At 42.7% G+C, this 17,717-nt stretch overlaps 1 protein-coding gene across 4 annotated transcripts in view; it reads right to left on the bottom strand.

Annotated features, from left to right (window-relative positions):
• Positions 1-11,523, bottom strand: part of LOC128136209 (secretory carrier-associated membrane protein 1-like) — a 70,292-nt gene extending 58,769 nt beyond the window's left edge. For 2 of the 4 annotated variants that reach the window (XM_052775414.1, XM_052775415.1), the window contains exon 1: positions 11,309-11,523. In XM_052775414.1, coding sequence (XP_052631374.1) covers positions 11,309-11,365 — 57 coding nt within the window. In that variant the 5' untranslated portion in view covers positions 11,366-11,523. The remainder of the gene's footprint in view (positions 1-11,308) is intronic. The other 2 variants (XM_052775412.1, XM_052775413.1) reach the window with 2 other exon arrangements.
• Positions 11,524-17,717: the final 6,194 nt, after the last annotated feature.

Here is a 17,717-nt window from a genome sequence, read left to right on the forward strand (position 1 = left end):
CCCGTGGGTGGGACCCCATGCTGGAGCAGGGGAAGAGTGTGATGAGTCCTCCCCCTGAGGAGGATGAAGCGGCAGAAAATAACGTGTGATGAACTGACCGTAAACCCCATCCCCGTCCCCCTGTGCCGCTGGGGGGATGGTAGAGAATCCGGGAGTGAAGTTGTGCCTGGGAAGAAGGGAGGGGTGGAGGGAAGGTGTTCTGAGATTTGGTTTTATTTCTCATTACCCTACTCCAGTTGATTTGTAATAAATTGAGTTAATTTTCCCCAAGCTGAGTCTGTTTTGCCTGTGATGGTAATTGGTGAGTGATCTCTCCTATCCTTATCTCGACTCACAAGCTCTTTGTTATATTTTCTCTCCCCTGTCCAGCTGAGAAGGAGGGGGAATGATAGAACAGCTCTGGTGGGCACCTGGCATCCAGCCAGGGTTAACCCATCACAAGCCCCAATCTTATCCTCCAAACAACTCAACATGCTCAGCAAATGTTATACCTTCAAAAAACCTGACTGCATACAGATCAGAAGCAGAAGCCAGAGGTCTACCAGAACTGAATCCAGACTGGTGAATCTACCCTGAGAAAATCACGAGATTAGATCCACAAATCTAGCAAAATCAATCTTGACCAACTAGGATTTCTTATCCCTACCACTCCTACTGAAAGGCTGTTTCAGTTTTTCAATCCCAAAGATTAGAACCCTTCTAGTTTTTAGCCTAAATTTACCACCGATCAATTATACCCATCTTCAAGCAGAATGTAAGCCTTCATTTATCTCTCCCAGGTATGCGTTCCCAATCTAATGCCCAATAGCCTTTGTTTTGCTGCATGAGAAGGATAAGTTCTTTTCATTTCAAGATAAGCTCTCCCTTGATTATCACAAATTATTCCCTATATGCACTTCATATTGCCCTTCTCTAAATGTGAATAATACTGATTGTACACTTTCTGGTAAGAATTCATCCCGAATGTGTATCCCGGTGATAGTAACAGTTGTACTTCCCGCTCTCTGTTGAGTACTTCCTAAGATCACACCGCTGGCTCAGAAACTTAAGCAAAAACGCAATGAAAAATGCCTAGAGCTATGTTTGTCGGCTTGAGTTTTTTGATTTCTTGATCAAAGAGAACACTATCCATCCCACTCTTTGTAAAGGAATGAGTTCTGGAAAGCAATCAAAGCTATTGCTGTTTCACTTGAAACTCTCCATATGATATACTTTGCTTTCAATGTGTCCTCATGAGTGTTTTTGGGGAGAGATTTCTGACAAAGTTTAGCTTTTGAGAACAAAATTGGAAGAGAAAAAAAAAAAAAAAAAAAAGTATTTGGCCATGTCATGGTTTAACCCCAGCCAGCAACTAAACACCACGCAGCCGCTCACTCACTCCCCCCCACCCAGTGGGATGGGGGAGAAAATCAGGAAAAGAAGCAAAACCCGTGGGTTGAGATAAGAACGGTTTAATAGAACAGAAAAGAAGAAACTAATAATGATAATGATAACACTCATAAAATGACAACAGCAATAATGAAAGGATTGGAATGTACAAATGATGCGCAGTGCAATTGCTCACCACCCGCCGACTGACACCCAGCCAGTCCCCGAGCGGCGAATCCCTGCCCCCCCCACTTCCCCGTTCCTATACTGGATGGGACATCACATGGTATGGAATACACCGTTGGCCAGTTTGGGTCAGGTGCCCTGGCTGTGTCCTGTGCCAACTTCTTGTGCCCCTCCAGCTTTCTCACTGGCTGGGCATGAGAAGCTGAAAAATCCTTGACATTAGTCTAAACACTACTGAGCAACAACTGAAAACATCAGTGTTATCAACATTCTTCGCTCTGAACTCAAAACATAGCACTGTACCAGCTACTAGGAAGACAGTTAACTCTATCCCAGCTGAAACCAGGACAGGCCAGCAATGGACATCAAAGCTTTTTTTCCTCCTGTGTTAACTGTTGGGTCTCAGCTTTTAAATTAGGACCTGACACTTAGAAAAGAAGATAACCTGCACATGAAGGATATGTTTTTCAGTCCCATAACACTGTCTACATTCAGCCAGATTAAGCCTCCGAGATTGCAATTTACACATGTTCAGTAAACACTTGGTATAAATCAAACAGCTAAACTCCCCAAAGACTTCCTCCCTGTTCATGCCACAAGCAGCTGCACATGGAAAAGAAAAGCTTCAAGAAGCTACTCATGTTTTGATGCAGTGTCAAACACTGCTGGTTCTTCATGCTTTATTTATATCATCCCAGGCCCAAGAAGGAGTAAAGTTATAGAAACTTCACAAACAGCAACTTAATTGAAATTTCATGTTTCACTATCCTAATAGTACATTAGCAGTATAAACAGTTTACATTTAACAGTATAAAGGAAGCCTTAATGTCTTGCACCTACCACAGTATATTTTAACCTATGATTAAAAAACACTTACTACAGGAAAGAACTGTCCTCAAAGGTTACACATGCAACACCCAGAGAAATTAATGACTTAAAGGCAAAATAAAGACTATTTCTTTACTTCTAATAAAACAACAACAACAAAAAAAAATCTGAGTAACCATTGGAACAGTTCTTTCACAATTTCAAGTTTAACATTTCATTCACTGATCAGCCATTTCCCACACCCCTCACAGAATGATATTCAAAATATTTTTACCCTAGCACTGCCAGGACACAAATATTAATTAGGATAGCGCAGAAGTAGCCAACTGGGGTTTCTTATACTTGGCTTTCAAGCAGTGCCCATTACAGGCCACTTTATCTGATGGCCGCAGAGCTATGAAGGGTTCTGAGCCACTGAGCAAGGCAAATTCCCCACCTCTGAAACCAAGAACTTCATAAGCTCACAAGGCCAAATTTGTCCTAAAGCCCACACTAGTCCCATCTTGCAATAGAGTACTGGATACCTAACAAAGCATGATCTCTCTCATCACTATTCTCAAAACTCTCCGTCAGCTCTGAAAGGTGTGTTATGTTCCTCTTTGTAATGTTAAAGTCTCAATATATACTACAAGACTAACACAATACACACTAACACTTTACTGAAAATCTGGGGGGAAAAAAATGCAGCTATAACTGATACTGAATATCTATTAAAACACTTCACAGTTTTAATAGATTACAGTGCAGTTACAGCGCTGATGAAGCGTACTCTTGTCGTGGTTTAACCCCAGCCAGCAACTAAACACCACGCAGCCGCTCACTCACTCCCCCCCCACCCAGTGGGATGGGGGAGAAAAATCGGGAAAAGAAGTAAAACTCGTGGGTTGAGATAAGAACGGTTTAATAGAACAGAAAAGAAGAAACTAATAATGATAACACTAATAAAATGACAACAGTAATAAAAAAAGGATTGGAATGTACAAGTGACACACAATGCAATTGCTCACCACCTGCCAATCAACACCCGGTTAGTCCCCGAGCTGCGATCCCTCCACCCCCCCAGTTTATATACTGCACATGACGTCACATGGTATGGAATACCCCTTTGGCCACTTTGGGTCAGCTGCCCTGGCTGTGTCTTGTGCCAACTTCTTGTGCCCCTCCAGCTTTCTCGCTGGCTGGGCTTGAGAAGCTGAAAAATCCTTGACTTGAGACCAAACACTACTTAGCAACAACTGAAAACATCAGTGTGTTATCAACATTCTTCTCATACTGAACCCAAAACATAGCAGATTACCAGCTACTAGAAATACAACTAACTCTACCCCAGCTGAAACCAGGACAGGCATCCACCTGCTCTGGCATGGGGTCCTCCAAGGGCTGCAGGTGGATATCTGCTCCACCGTGGACCTCCATGGGCTGCAGGGGGACAGCCTGCCTCACCATGGTCTTCACCACGGGCTGCAGGGGAATCTCTGCTCCGGCGCCTGGAGCACCTCCTCCCCCTCCTTCTTCACTGACCTTGGTGTCTGCAGGATTGTTTCTCTTACATGTTCTCACTCCTCTCTCCGGCTGCAGTTTCTGTCCCGCAGCAACTTTTTTTCCCCCCTTAAATATGTTATCACAGAGGCGCTACCACTGTCGCTGACTGGCTTGGCCTTGGCCAGTAGCAGCTCCATCTTGGAGCCAGCTGGCATTGGCGCTGTTGGACATTGCGGTGGCTTGACCCTGGCTAGGTGCCAGGTGCCCACCAAAGCCGCTCTATCACTCCCCCTCCTCAACTGGACACGGGAGAGGAAAATATAATGAAAGGCTTGTGGGTTGAGATAACGACAGTTTAATAATGCAAAAGCAAAGAAAAACAAATGATATTATTTGCTACTTCCCATCAGCAGGCAATGTCTGGCCACTTCCTGGGAAGCAGGGCTTCAGTACACGTAGTGGTTGCTCCAGAAGACAAACGTAAAATAACGAATTCCCCCCCTTCCATCTCCCTTTACTTAGCTTTTACTGCTGAGCTGACGTCATATGGCATGGAATATCCCTTTGGTCAGTTTGGGTCAGCTGTCCTGGCTATGTCCCCTCCCAAGATCTTGCCCACCCCCAGCCTGCCAGTGAGACTGGGGGAAATGTTGGAGAGACAGCCTTGATGCTGTGCCAGCACTGCTCAGCAGTAGCCAAAACACTGGCGTGTTATCAACACCTTTCTAGCTACCAATACAGAGCACAGCACTATGAGGGCTGCTATGGGGAGAATTAACTCCATCTCAGACAGACCCAATACAGACATAGGGGAAGCTTCTGGCATCTTCTCACAGAAGCCACCCCTGTAGCCCCCCCGCTACCAAAACCTTGCCATGCAAACTCAATACAACTCTCAAAAGCTAACTACCATGTAGGAAAGCTAAAGGACGTTTCCAACATCATGATGTTCAGCATTAAATTATGCAAGATTTGGGGAATTCATAAATTTTAAAGTCATGAAGGGAAAACAGATGAATTCAGAAAAATAGTTGTATTTTATGTCCTTCACTAATTTAAAGACAGACAACTTAATTGGGTATATTTTATAGTCATATAAAAGAATTAAAACCAATTTATGCATACAGGCACACAACAAAACTTTTTAATTCTAAAGCACAAATACTGCAGAAACACTTCAAGTAATTCAGGTCCTGATCCTTCAAAAATAATTAAAACTTCTCTTCCTTAGTATAAGTTTCTATCACTTCAGCTTCACTTGAACAATAGCAGTAAAGGTATAAACTGTATAGATTCTGCTGCCACACAAGGTATCGGAGTCATCAATGCACTATTAGCTTCAGCATCATATCTCCAGCTTGTACTTCCTGCCAAACCAGACAGAAAGTTAATTTGTGCTCATGTGTTGTGGACACATATTTAGCTAACAGTCGCAAGAGTGTTCCAGATGCCTTTAGAAGGCCTTGAACAAAATAAACAAGAAGACAAAAAAAGAAAGATACCAATTAGAAGAACACAGGTGCGCATTCCACGATAAAGGGAACTTGGCACAAACAACCTCAATTCAGCAGTTTATCTTGACCAATTAGACTGAGACAAGTTTCACATGTTTTAGTTAATACAACCAATTATGCCTTATGTTTATGCGCGTGTACAGTGTTGATATAACCAATTATGTCTTATGTTTATGCGCGTGGACACTATATGCTTGCATGCAGCAACCAATCAGAGCTTTTAAGGAACTTAGAGAATTGTATAAGAATGATCTGCTATGCTCAATAAACTGGCGACTTTGATCATCATATTGGCGTGCTGTCGTCCGTCCCCGCATGAAATTTCTCTACATCTGGCGACCCCGACGTGATCCGGTAAGGAACAAGAGGGGAACGCTAACAACTGAAAAGGCGGGGGAGATTGCCGCGGATGCCGGTGGGCTTATAAGAAAGCGCCGGGCTGCTCAAGAGAGGCAGGAATCATAAGCTTACGTGATAAAAGGCGGCATGGGTATCGCAGCATCTGCGAAGGAAAAGGCAGCCGTAAAGACATTTATGAGGCTGGTTGAAAAAACAGAGACGGATATTAAAAAGGACAGAAACCTTTTAATTAGTGTGGGTACAGCTTTTGAGCTTAGTACCTGGGAAGCTATCGGAACCTCCCTATGGAATGAAATTAGTGACGGGTCTAAAGAAGTTAAAGGTCTTGCAACTTTATGGAAAGTAATTAAGACAACTCTGCAAGAAATGAAAGCAGATCGTAACGCGGCTGCGTCTGCTTTTGCTGCTCTCTCTCCCACCGCAAGCGAAGGGGAAACGCGGGGAGAAAAACATAATGCAGCGAGAGGGACTTTTGGCTTCCCTGGAGCTTGTCCGCCTGCTCCTGTGCGGCTTTTAAGGAACTCCTGAGCTTTTAAGGAACTTAGAGAATTGTATAAGAATGATCTGCTATGCTCAATAAACTGGCGACTTTGATCATCATATTGGTATGCTGTCGTCCGTCCCCACATGAAATTTCTCTACACTCATGTGAGTCAGATTAAGTGCAATATGCAAACTATAACTGAAATTACCTCTGTAGTAAAGTTAAGCTCTAAGAGAAGGGCAACAAAGCTGGTGAAGGGCCTGCAGCACAAGTCTTATGAGGAACGGCTGAGGGAACTGGGGCTGTTTAGTCTGGAGAAAAGGAGGCTGAGGGGAGATATCATCACTCTACAACTAACTGAAAGGAGGTTGTAGTGAGGTGGGTACTGGTCTCTTCTATCAAGTAACTAGTGATAGGATGAGAGGAAACGGCCTCAAGTTGCACCAGGGGAGGTTTAGATTGGATATTAGAAAAAGTTTCTTTACTGAAAGGGTTGTCAGGCATTGGAACAGGCTGCCCAGGGAAGTGGTGGAGTCACCATCCCTGGAGGTGTTCAAAAAACACATAGATGTGGCACTTCAGGATATGGTTTAGTGGGCATGGTGGTGTTGGGTTGACGGTTGGACTTGATGATCTTAGAGGTCTTTTCCAAACTTGATGATTCTATAATTCTATATACTTAGCTCTAGTGACTCAAGTAATCCTGTGACCTCAGTGAGAGAAATTCAGGTGCCTAACACCATTTTTAGATCTCTTAGAGCATCTCAAACATCCACACAAGAATGGCAGTCATGACAGAACTACAAAAGACCCACATCTTTTTTTGGAGCAACAACTCAAAGCTAACTGCTGTTTGGATACCTAATCCCACCCAAAGAAACTACTCATATAATTAACATTACATACTACTCATATAATTAACATTACATACATTTGAGGGTTTCCATGATTATGTCCTTCCACACTGTAACTGAACAAGACAGACATAGGGCATTCTGTTTCAATCTTCATCTATATCACTTAGCGGTTTGTTTTTTTACCTGAAGGTCACCATTCACATTTAAACACAAACTTATTTTAGTTTTCAGTCCTACCATAATTTCTATAGTATCAAATACCTGCACCTGCTCAGAGCTCCAATCACACCAGATGAACCAACCCAACAGAATTCATCACAGAACCCACTTTTTAAAGTCCCAATTCCACAGTCACTCAGAAGTAACAGTTTCATATGTTTGGATGACTGTGACAACCAGCCCTCCAAAACTTTTACAGTCTGTCAGCCAAGCCACAAAGGTCTGTGAAATTCATAAATCTACTTAAAAAAAAAGAATAATTTCTTCTCTTAGTAGTAGTATCATTCACTTAAAAGAAAAAACAACACATTTTTAGAGTAGATGAATTGCTGAATTGTTTCAAAGTGAAACTTACATTGGATTTCAAGAGACTGCTGTTTCAGAACCTTTGTATCATCTCCCAAGATGGAAGACTACAACTATCCCCTGTCCTATGACCACAACCAAAAAAAAAAAACACCCCACAACAAAAAAAAAAAACCACAACAAAAACAACCAACCAACCCACCCCCACACACACCAAGGAGACAGCTACATAGGAGAAAAGGTTTAAGCTGATTTTAGAAATTCACCTGTGTAAATTTATTTCATACTGTTTTAGTCTATTCAAGAATAAACTGTCAGGGCCTTAAGGATGTTCAAACCCCTCATAGGTGGTCAGACCCGCCTCATCACTAAGGACCTGCCTGGTCATCACAGGACTGTTGGCCAACCCTGGTTACTTTTGCTGGACCCGATCCTGACCCCGACTTGACTTTCTAACTTGGGCTTGGATCTGCCTCCTCACTATAGACTTGTCTAACACTCTGGACTCTTGGCTGAATGCAGTTACCATCACTGGACCTGCTCTGCTAACCCTGCTTGGGTGCTGTGGGACTGCACCGTTTGTCAGTGAGAACTTTACCAAGTGTGAATTCATGTTCACAAGCTGTGACAAGTGTTTCTCAGTGAAAGGAATTAAAAAAAGCTTTCATTATTAGCCCACTTCCATCTATGATACTTGAGGTTACACCAAATGTGTATTTCTTCACAATGCTACTACATCAAATTATAGCAGGATTATCACATCTTCATTTGAATGGTACATGGATGTATTTTCTTCTGCAAAACTTTAATGTAATCAAAAGCTTTTTAACTTTAGAATGTTACTTATCTGTTTGTTTCATTACCTCTTGTCTTTTAAACCAAAACACATCTTGGTTCAGTTGGTACACCATTCAGAGGACAGCTATTTACAGAGGAATACTATGACTTCAAAAGCATATCAGCCTTTGGGTTCAGTTCAGGGACCTGAAGTGAACTGCTATTTTTTTATTGCACTACTGACCTGTCATACAGCTGAGACTTGTTTCTTTACCCACTGTTCTGGCTTCAGCTGTCAAGATGAGCTGACCTCCTTGGATGTTTCCCCTCCTTATCTATTTGTTCTTTGCTATTTGAATCCAGTTCAACTAATTTCTTGTTAAAAAAAAAAAAAAAAAGTACCACATAAAAAAAAAAGCAGAGGTTAAATAGCCACTGTCTCAAAATCAACAACGCTTTATGATCAATCCAAGCAAGCAAATACTTGAAACAAGAAATCCTATTTCACAAACTGAATTCCTTTACTTCCAGGAAATAGAAAAACAGAAACATAACTTAATTTTAGATTTCAAAAAGAATTAACTACCCAAAATACTGAGCAAACTAGATGTTTCTGCTTTACCTTTATCTTCCCAAAGAACATATTTTTTGATTCAACATCAAGTAAGAATCTCTGCTGTAATCTTTTTATTAAAAGGCATGAGAATAGTCACGGGAAACCTCACAAGTAGATCACAATTAGTAAAACCAAAATATTTAAGAAAAAGCAGGATCTATCTTTAGACCTTGGCAATAACTCTTCCACATGATGCCCCCCTCTCCTTTCTCTGCCATACTAGTTTGTGATTTTACACAAGCACAGGAAGTAGCTTCAAAGGTAAGGAAAATAAATAATCTCATCATACATAAAATTATCAAGCACAAATAAAAATATGAATACATTTGAATAAGGTGTTCAGACAACATGACTTAGGTTGTCAGGGTCCATCTGGAAATACTGGTTCTATGTATAAAGTATTTTAAAACACATTGTCAAACAGAACTGAAATGCAGACATGCATTAATACCCACTAATTTCAAAGTTGTTATGCCAACAGCATGACAATCAAGGTTTGGCTTATACATGAGGCCTTCTGCCCCTTCAAGTAAATGTGTGGATGAATAAAGGTATGCAAGATTACCTTTTGTGGGCAGTGGGACAAGACAGAAGTCAGCAGAGATTGAAAGAAGTAAAAAAAAGCCTCTGAAAAAAGAAAAAGCATACAACTTTCCTAAAACTTCTACAAATAAAAGAAATCCAGAACCATGTTTAACAGTGAGCTTCAAGTTACAGAGAAGTCATTATAGAGTCCTTTTATCATGATGCATTGCAGATGAGAAGTAGAGCATGGATTTTGCCTGACAGGTACAATAGAAGTCTTTCTCTGATGAGAAACTGGAATAAACTATTGCAATTTAAGCAATGTCTTCAAACTGTAAGTATGGTTGAGGTAGGTCCCTAGTTTAGGTCACAGAAACACTACATAGGACAAGTTACCTGGGCTGATGAGCCATGCAGAGGCAACTATACTGCTTCCAATACCCCTAATCACTCTGGATATCTATACACAATCAATTTTACTATATGTTATTTTCATCACTATTACAAAAAGCAAAGAAAAGCATCATATACTTTTGTTGCTGAAGACATATTCTAGAACAATGCCAAAAGGTATTTAAAAGAACAGTGCTCGTTGCTATTGGTGCCAGTCCAAACTATTGTTGGTGGCAACCTCAACACCAGGGCTGCTGTTCATCTAGAAGGTCATTGCACTGTGTAACACATGAGGAAAAACCACAGTGACTAGCCTAAAGAATACACTTTACTAAATTTTATGACCATAAAAACTAAACTAATGATTCAGACAGACTCCAATGAATAAATGTCAGTAACACTATGCTTCCAGCAGCTATCTACACAAAAGTATACTTGAAGTGTGACAGCTCAATTTTTAAAAGGCTTAGTTATTCCAGCTGACATCCTAAACTCACTGCCATATAGCATGTGTGTGTTTTAAAGTGTCAGCATGGAATAAGACTGAGGCGTAAAAAAGTTTGGTAAGATTATTAAAGTAAGTAGCTCAAGAAATTAGTTGAACTGGATTCAAATAGCAAAGAACAAACAGATAAGGAGGGGAAGCATCCAAGGAGGTCAGCTCATCTTGACAGCTGAAGCCAGAACAGCAGGTAAAGAAACAAGTCTCAGCTGTATGACAGGTCAGTAGTGCAAAAACTAAAAGCTTTAGAATACATTACAACACAGCATTTTGAGATGCAGGGTAGAACTTATGCCTAGCCATCGGTACCCTGTGTGCTTCAGAAATAATGTAAAGAAGTGGGTAAGCTTGATGGGAGCTGGGAGGAGGTGAGAGAGGAAAAAGGGGGTAAATTCACTAAACTATCTGGGTCAGTCAAATGTAAGAAAAAATGTTGTAGCGTTATGCACACGTATGCCAAGTTACCGCCAAAATCAAGAAACTTTTTTTCCTTCAAAATAATGCACCTGAAACGCAATGTGTTATTTTAGCAACAGAAGGCAAGATAAAACACAGAAACCTTAACTTGTGAAACGGCTGTGCCCATTTCTAGGGCTTCCAAAAACGCTGCTTATCCTACAAGCCCCCCAGAGCCGTCGTGCCCCAAGCCCCGCGGAAGGCAGGCGCCTCCGGCGCTGCCGATCAGCGCCCCCCAGCCCGCCAGACCCCCGAGGCCAGCGCTACCCCGCAGCACTGGCCCTTCCCCACCTCCCGCGGCTGAGAGCGGCCCCCCCGCACACCTTGGGGCCGGTGCCCCTCCCTCCCCGAGACGCCCGCGGCTCCGCGCAGCTCGCTCTGCCCCCGCCGCGGCACCGAGAAAAGCTCGTGGCCCCCCGCCGGCCGCAGTCTCACCTTGAAAGGGTTGTTGAGGTCTGGGTCAGCAAAGGGATTACTGTCGAAGTCCGACATGGCAGGGGCAGGCGGGCGCTATGATCACTGGGCGACGGCTCTTCCCCTGCAGCACCTCCCCCCACTCACCGGCTCACGGACTACCCCCCACCACTATCGCCAACCACTGCAACCTAAACCTACCCCCGACCAACTACGGAGCACCGACCTCCCAAAATGGCCGTCCCGGAAGTGAGGTTGCGGGACGGAACAGCCCTGGAAAGGAAAAGGAACGCCCACTCCTGGGGCGAGCAGGAGGGAGCAGGATTTGGAAGAGCTCATTCCCGGGGTGGGGAGGGAGGAGAGCTGGAAGAGCCCATTCCCGGGGGGTAGGCTGTGAGGGTTGGAGACCTGCTGTGGTGAGGGCTCTTGGGTGCCCGTCGCCTTCGCTGCACCGCCTGAGCTGATGGGGGGCAATGGGGGGCTCTGTCCCGCCGCTCCTGAGAAAGGAGACCCAGGGCTTCCCGTCAAAGCAGGCACAGCGCGGCAGCCGGGGAAGCGTGTGCGTACGTTGCCAATGGCCGTGGCGGGAGCGGGGTGCTTCCCCTCAGAGAGCGGCACTAGGCTGGGCAGCTCCGAGCCGCCGGCTCGGCCAGGGTAGCCCCCATTTGGTAACCCTCTCTGGGGGCTACTCGGTACCGTGCCGATGGTACCCAAAGGGAGAAGGTGCGTTGCCTCTCCTTTCCTCTATCCCTGCCCCTCAGAATGGGTCAGGACAACCTGCCTTGTCTGGAAAGTGAAATGCACATGCGAAGGTAACGAGAAAGCTGTCATATTTGAGGCTTATTTGGTAAAACACAAATTTACTCCCTTATTCCTTTCTCCTGTTGGCATGATAAATAGTGTGCCAAGCGTATGGCTTTTCAGATGTCTTGTACAAAGGTTCAACAAGGGCTGTAGGTAGGGTATAGCTTTGGACCATGGTCACAAAATCCTGCTTAATTGGGTGGACACATTGAAAGGGCTTCTTGGAAATGTTCAACCATTTTGAACTGTTCAAAAGACTTTTCAAATACTTCCTCAGAAATGCTGACACTGCAGTTTGAAGAACCCGGTCCGAATGATGCAAATAAATGGGAACAGCTGTTTGAAGCACTGAAGAACCTTTGGTTCAGAGCTATCGTTGAAATCTGAAATCCTGTATACTTGATATTGAACAGTAACAGTCTACATTGATGCAACACTTTTAAAACCAGTGAATTCTGGATTTCTTTACATGCTTTCTAAAGAAATTATTTAAACTTTCATTTAAATGCAAAAAGAGGGGTTTGAGACAGGTTAGCCTGCAGTCTACCTAAAAGAAATTGCTATGAGAGTAAAATTGGCCTTTTAACTTTTTGGTATTCAAATGTGATTTTTTTCCCATGTAATAATCATAGACTAACTTTGAGGCACACTATCTAGGGTTTGTTGAAGGCTAAAGGCATTTCTCATCCCTTCCAATTTAAAACTGTACATATATAGTTGAATGTAAATAGTTGTCAGCATTAAAATTGTTTTATGTTTAGCATTGCTTTTTAATCACTCGTATTTTCTTCACTGAGTGATTATTAACTTGTAATTATTAAGCAATTAAATTCCAATTAGAAAGCAATCGCATTGCAGTTCTGGGATCTGGAAAACAATTCAGGGAGGAATCTGTATACATTCAGGGAGTGAGTGATTCAAAACTGCAGTCCGCAAATGTCAGGAGCTCTGTTCTGCAACAAATAAGACAAGGAAAAACACTGAGAATAAAAGGTGTAGGGAATGATGGATTCTTGGTTTCAATTCAACTATACACAGTTTTGCAGAACAAATGTGGGATTTTGCATAAAATAGCTCAGAGAGCATCCCTCAGTTTGACTCTCCCAATTCTCATGCGCAGGTGCAAGTAGTTACTAATCTTCACACAAATCCTAACAATATATTGAGAATTTTTAGGCTTGGGGCAGCCTGGCCCGTTGTCATTCCATCTCAGCATGTACCTATTCTCCCCTGTATGTGACCATTAGTGAACAAGAAGGCTCATTCCTGGCACAGAGAGTCTCAATAGAGCTGCATCAGGACATGTACAGCTGTCATCAGGCAAGGATCCATCCTTCTGCTGCTGCAGTCGCTGCTCAGGTAAAAGCAAAAATGATGTATTGATTTTGCAGTGCTGAATGGTGTCCTGCAGCGAAGCAGTGCTTTAATGGCAGTTGTTTCTGGACAGCAATGTAAGGAAAGTCTGATATTATAAACAGGCCAGCTCTTCCAAAGAGGCCAATCCGCAGGGAGCCCCACAGGGAAACAGGATGGACAAGTGAACAGCTGCACATGCAGCAGTCAGAGCATCAGGCTTCTTCCCATCCAAAAACCTCTACCATTAGCTCTTGCTAAATGAACAGCGCTGTTGGAAAAGTGCCCTTGTGTCTGAAATGACTCAAACCTGTACTCCAAGGTAATATGACAATGCACAACTGCAAACATATGTGGTGGGTTGACCCTGGCTGGGTGCCAGGTGCCCACCAAAGCCGCTCTATCACTCCCCCTTCTCAGCTGGACAGGGGGAAGAAAATATAACCAAAGGCTCGTGGGTCAAGATAAGGACAGTTTAATAAAGTGAAAGCAAAGGTCGCGCGCGAAAGCAAAGAAAAACAAATGATGTTAATCTCTACTTCCCATCAGCAGGCAATGTCTAGCCACTTCCTGGGAAGCAGAGCTTCAGTACGCGTAGTGGTTGCTCCGGAAGACAAAAATGCCCCCCTTCCATCTCCCTTTACTTAGCTTTTATATCTGAGCTGATGTCATATGGCATGGAATATCGGTTTGGTTAGGTTAGGTCAGCTGTCCTGGCTATGTCCCCTCCCAAGATCTTGCCCAGCCCCAGCCTGCCGTTGAGGGTGGGCAAAAATGTTGGAGACAGCCTTGATGCTGTGCCAGCACTGCTCAGCAGTAGCCAAAACACTGGTGTGTTATCAACACCTTTCTAGCTACTGATGCAGAGCACAGCACTACGAGGGCTGCTCTGGGGAGAATTAACTCCATCTCAGCCAGACCCAATACAGGAAGGTAACCTCTTTCTTACAAATGGGTGTTTCTCTCTAACACTTTAAAGAAAACTATTACGCAGTCTTTAGAAATGATTGTGACTGTGGTACAAAAAGCACAGTCATGCACTGTCTTATTGGTTTTGATCCCGATACCTTGTATCTCCCTTCTTCAAAACAAGATTTCGATTACCTTTTTGTTCAATCAATCAGAATCATTGCAAATTGCATTGGCTGTCTTCACAAACAAAATTTCTTTCTCACTGCCTAAATGTAAGTTACTGCAAACCCTTCACACATTAAACATCAAACCACAGACGATAGTATCAGATACTCCTATTGTTAATGCTCGTACCATTTTTGTAGATGGCTCTGGAAAAACGGGAAGAGGTGTAGTTGCCTGGCTAGATAATGGAGTATGGCAGACGTCTGTTGTTTTGTTACAAGGTTCCACGCAGCGCGTGGAATTACAGGCTGGTTTACACGCTTTAGCTTTATTTCCATCGGAACCACTCAATATTGTTTCTGATTCAGAATCTGTCGTCCGTGTTGTACAGCGATTACCAGGATCTTACTTAAAGGAGATAAATGATGAAGACTTATTCAACAAATTTTTGGAATTGCAAACTCTTTTAAATAAAAGAGCTTATCCTTTGTTTATTTGTCACATTAGGTCGCACACTGTGCTGCCAGGACCTTTGACTAAAGGAAATGCCGTGGCTGACTCTTTTACTGTTGGCACAGTGCAATTCCACTCTGGTGTGGCCTCTCATTCCTTTTTTCACCAAAATGCTGCAGCGTTGCAAAAGATGTTCAATTTGACAAAAGCACAGGCTAAAGATATAATTCGTTCTTGTCCAGATTGTCAAAGAGTTGCTTCTGATGCAGTGAGCATTGGAGTTAACCCACGTGGTTTACATTCTAATGCCATTTGGCAAAGTGATGTTACACATGTATCTGCCTTTGGCTCCTTGAAATTTGTGCATGTTTCTATTGATACCTTTTCCTCTTATATTTGTGCTACTGCTCATTCTGGAGAAAAGGCACGTGATGTTCAACGACATTGGTCACGATGCTTTGCAATTATGGGGGTTCCTCACACCATTAAAACTGACAACAGTCCAGGGTATGTAGCTAAATCTACTCAATTATTTTTGCAACAGTGGCAGGTATCCCATGTGACAGGAATTCCACATTCACCTACTGGACGAGCAATAATTGAGCGTGCGCATCATGCTTTAAAGTCCATGTTACATAAACAAAAAAGGGGGAATATGCCACCACGAGAACAGCTAGATAATGCTATGTTTACTTTGAATTTTTTAAATCGCTCACCAGACTTAATGGCCAGCACAGCGATAGATCGGCATTTTAAAAATCCTGATTCTATTTCACGCAGACCTAAAGTACTGTATAAGGATCCTTTTAGTGGACCTGGTTGGAATGGACCTGTGGAACTAATCACTTGGGGGCGAGGGTATGCTTGTGTTCTTCTTCCCACAGGAACCAAGTGGATTCCAGCTAAACATGTGAAGCCATATCATGAGCTGGTGAAACCACTTGGACAACCCAATCCCGCAGATGAAGACTCTGAATTTGAAAGAGGAGAAACGAATGAGGAGGAAGCGGTGCATCGAGAATGAAAAAGCTATCATGTAGGGAGATTTGAAGAGACTGCAGTAACAAGCTAGCGTGACGATGCAACGTGTATCCTACTCCAAAGAATACCTTTTTTAGCATAACTGGCAATAGTGGCCAGCAACAGTATTGTAAGAATTCTGATCCTTTTTCTTTGCATAGTCACCATGGCTCAGGCGCAACATTTTTATTGGGCCCATGTTACTGACCCTCCCTTGTTTAGGCCAGTAACATGGTGGGATTCAGAGATTCCTGTCTCTAGTAAATGACACAAAATGGACGGGAGGGGTATGGTTACTACCTCCTGGCCCACTAGAAGAAAAGAAAGAATGGATCCATGTCAATGACACACATACTTATTATTTCCTGAAATGGTCCGAGGGAGGATTGTCTCGGCCAGTATTACAAGCTCAGTATAATAATAATACTGGACCCTTTTTTCATGAAGTCATGGGTGATAGGTATACCATTTATAAAATGACAAATAGCTCATGGTGATTATCGAAAGAACCATTCCTTGTATAAGTTTGAACCTGACATCAAAAGAACCATTCCTTGCATAGTTTGAACCTGACACAGAATCACAAAGATTCAGTGATGATATGTACTTCACATCCTTATGTTTTTGTACCAGCTCAATCTGTAGATATTGCTTTACGTAACCATGCTTTTGAAACTAATCTGATTCAACCTTGGTATTTTAGCTGTTTTACTCATAAGAATATATCTGAACTAAGTCTTACAGTAATCATGCCAATGTGACATCGTGCTGAATTGTGGATCCCTGTAAATATGACCAGATCATGGGAAGGGGAATCAGGATTAAGTCAATTATCAAGGCTTTTAAAGCGGACAATTTGCGGGAGCATAATAATGGACTCAACGACAGATCAATATGATCATAGTTGAAGACCCTTTACTAGAGCATCAGACATCATTTTTATACATTGGTTACATCCGTACATGCGTTTAGCTATTTTACTATTGGTTACACACATTATTCATGCGTTGTCCACGCGCCTAGTTACACTTAATGATTGGTTATATCAACACTGTACACGCGCATAAACATAAGACATAATTGGTTATACTAACTAAAGCATGCGAAACTTGTCTCAGTCTAATTGGTCAAGATAGACTGCCGAATTGAGGTTCTTTGTGCCAAGTTCCCTTTATCGTGGAATGCGCACCTGTGTTCTTCTAATTGGCATCTTTCTTTTTTTTGTCTTCTTGTTTATTCTGTTCAAGGTCTTCTAAAGGCGTCTGGAATGCTCTTGCGACCGTTAGCTAAATATGTGTCCACAATTCCCCCTTTTTTGTTTTCCGTCAATCAACACAGCCTTACTTGATCTATCAATTAATTTTTAAACACATTGCAACATACAAGGCACACAAATTAAAATACAAAAAAAACCACTACGAGATAAATCAAAACTATCTTAACTAATGATTTAAGAGCAGCTCTATTTTGTAAGGTTGTGTGTCTAATACTATCTACATCTAACAGTAAATCAGCTAATACTACACCAATCTGTATTCAGGGACCCCAGAATTTGTGATTCCTGGGGTGGCAATGAGGGTGAATGCCCGATCCGTGGAAACCAGGCATTCCCATCCATTGAGTCCATGACCTGCTGCACAGGGGTCTCCATCAATAAGTTCTTAAACTTCGTTGATGCCAGTGGAACCCCCTGTTAAACCTGTGAAAAAGGGATTGCTTGGTG

The sequence above is a fragment of the Harpia harpyja genome, chromosome W (assembly GCF_026419915.1).
Source record: "Harpia harpyja isolate bHarHar1 chromosome W, bHarHar1 primary haplotype, whole genome shotgun sequence".
NCBI classification, from domain to species: domain Eukaryota; kingdom Metazoa; phylum Chordata; class Aves; order Accipitriformes; family Accipitridae; genus Harpia; species Harpia harpyja.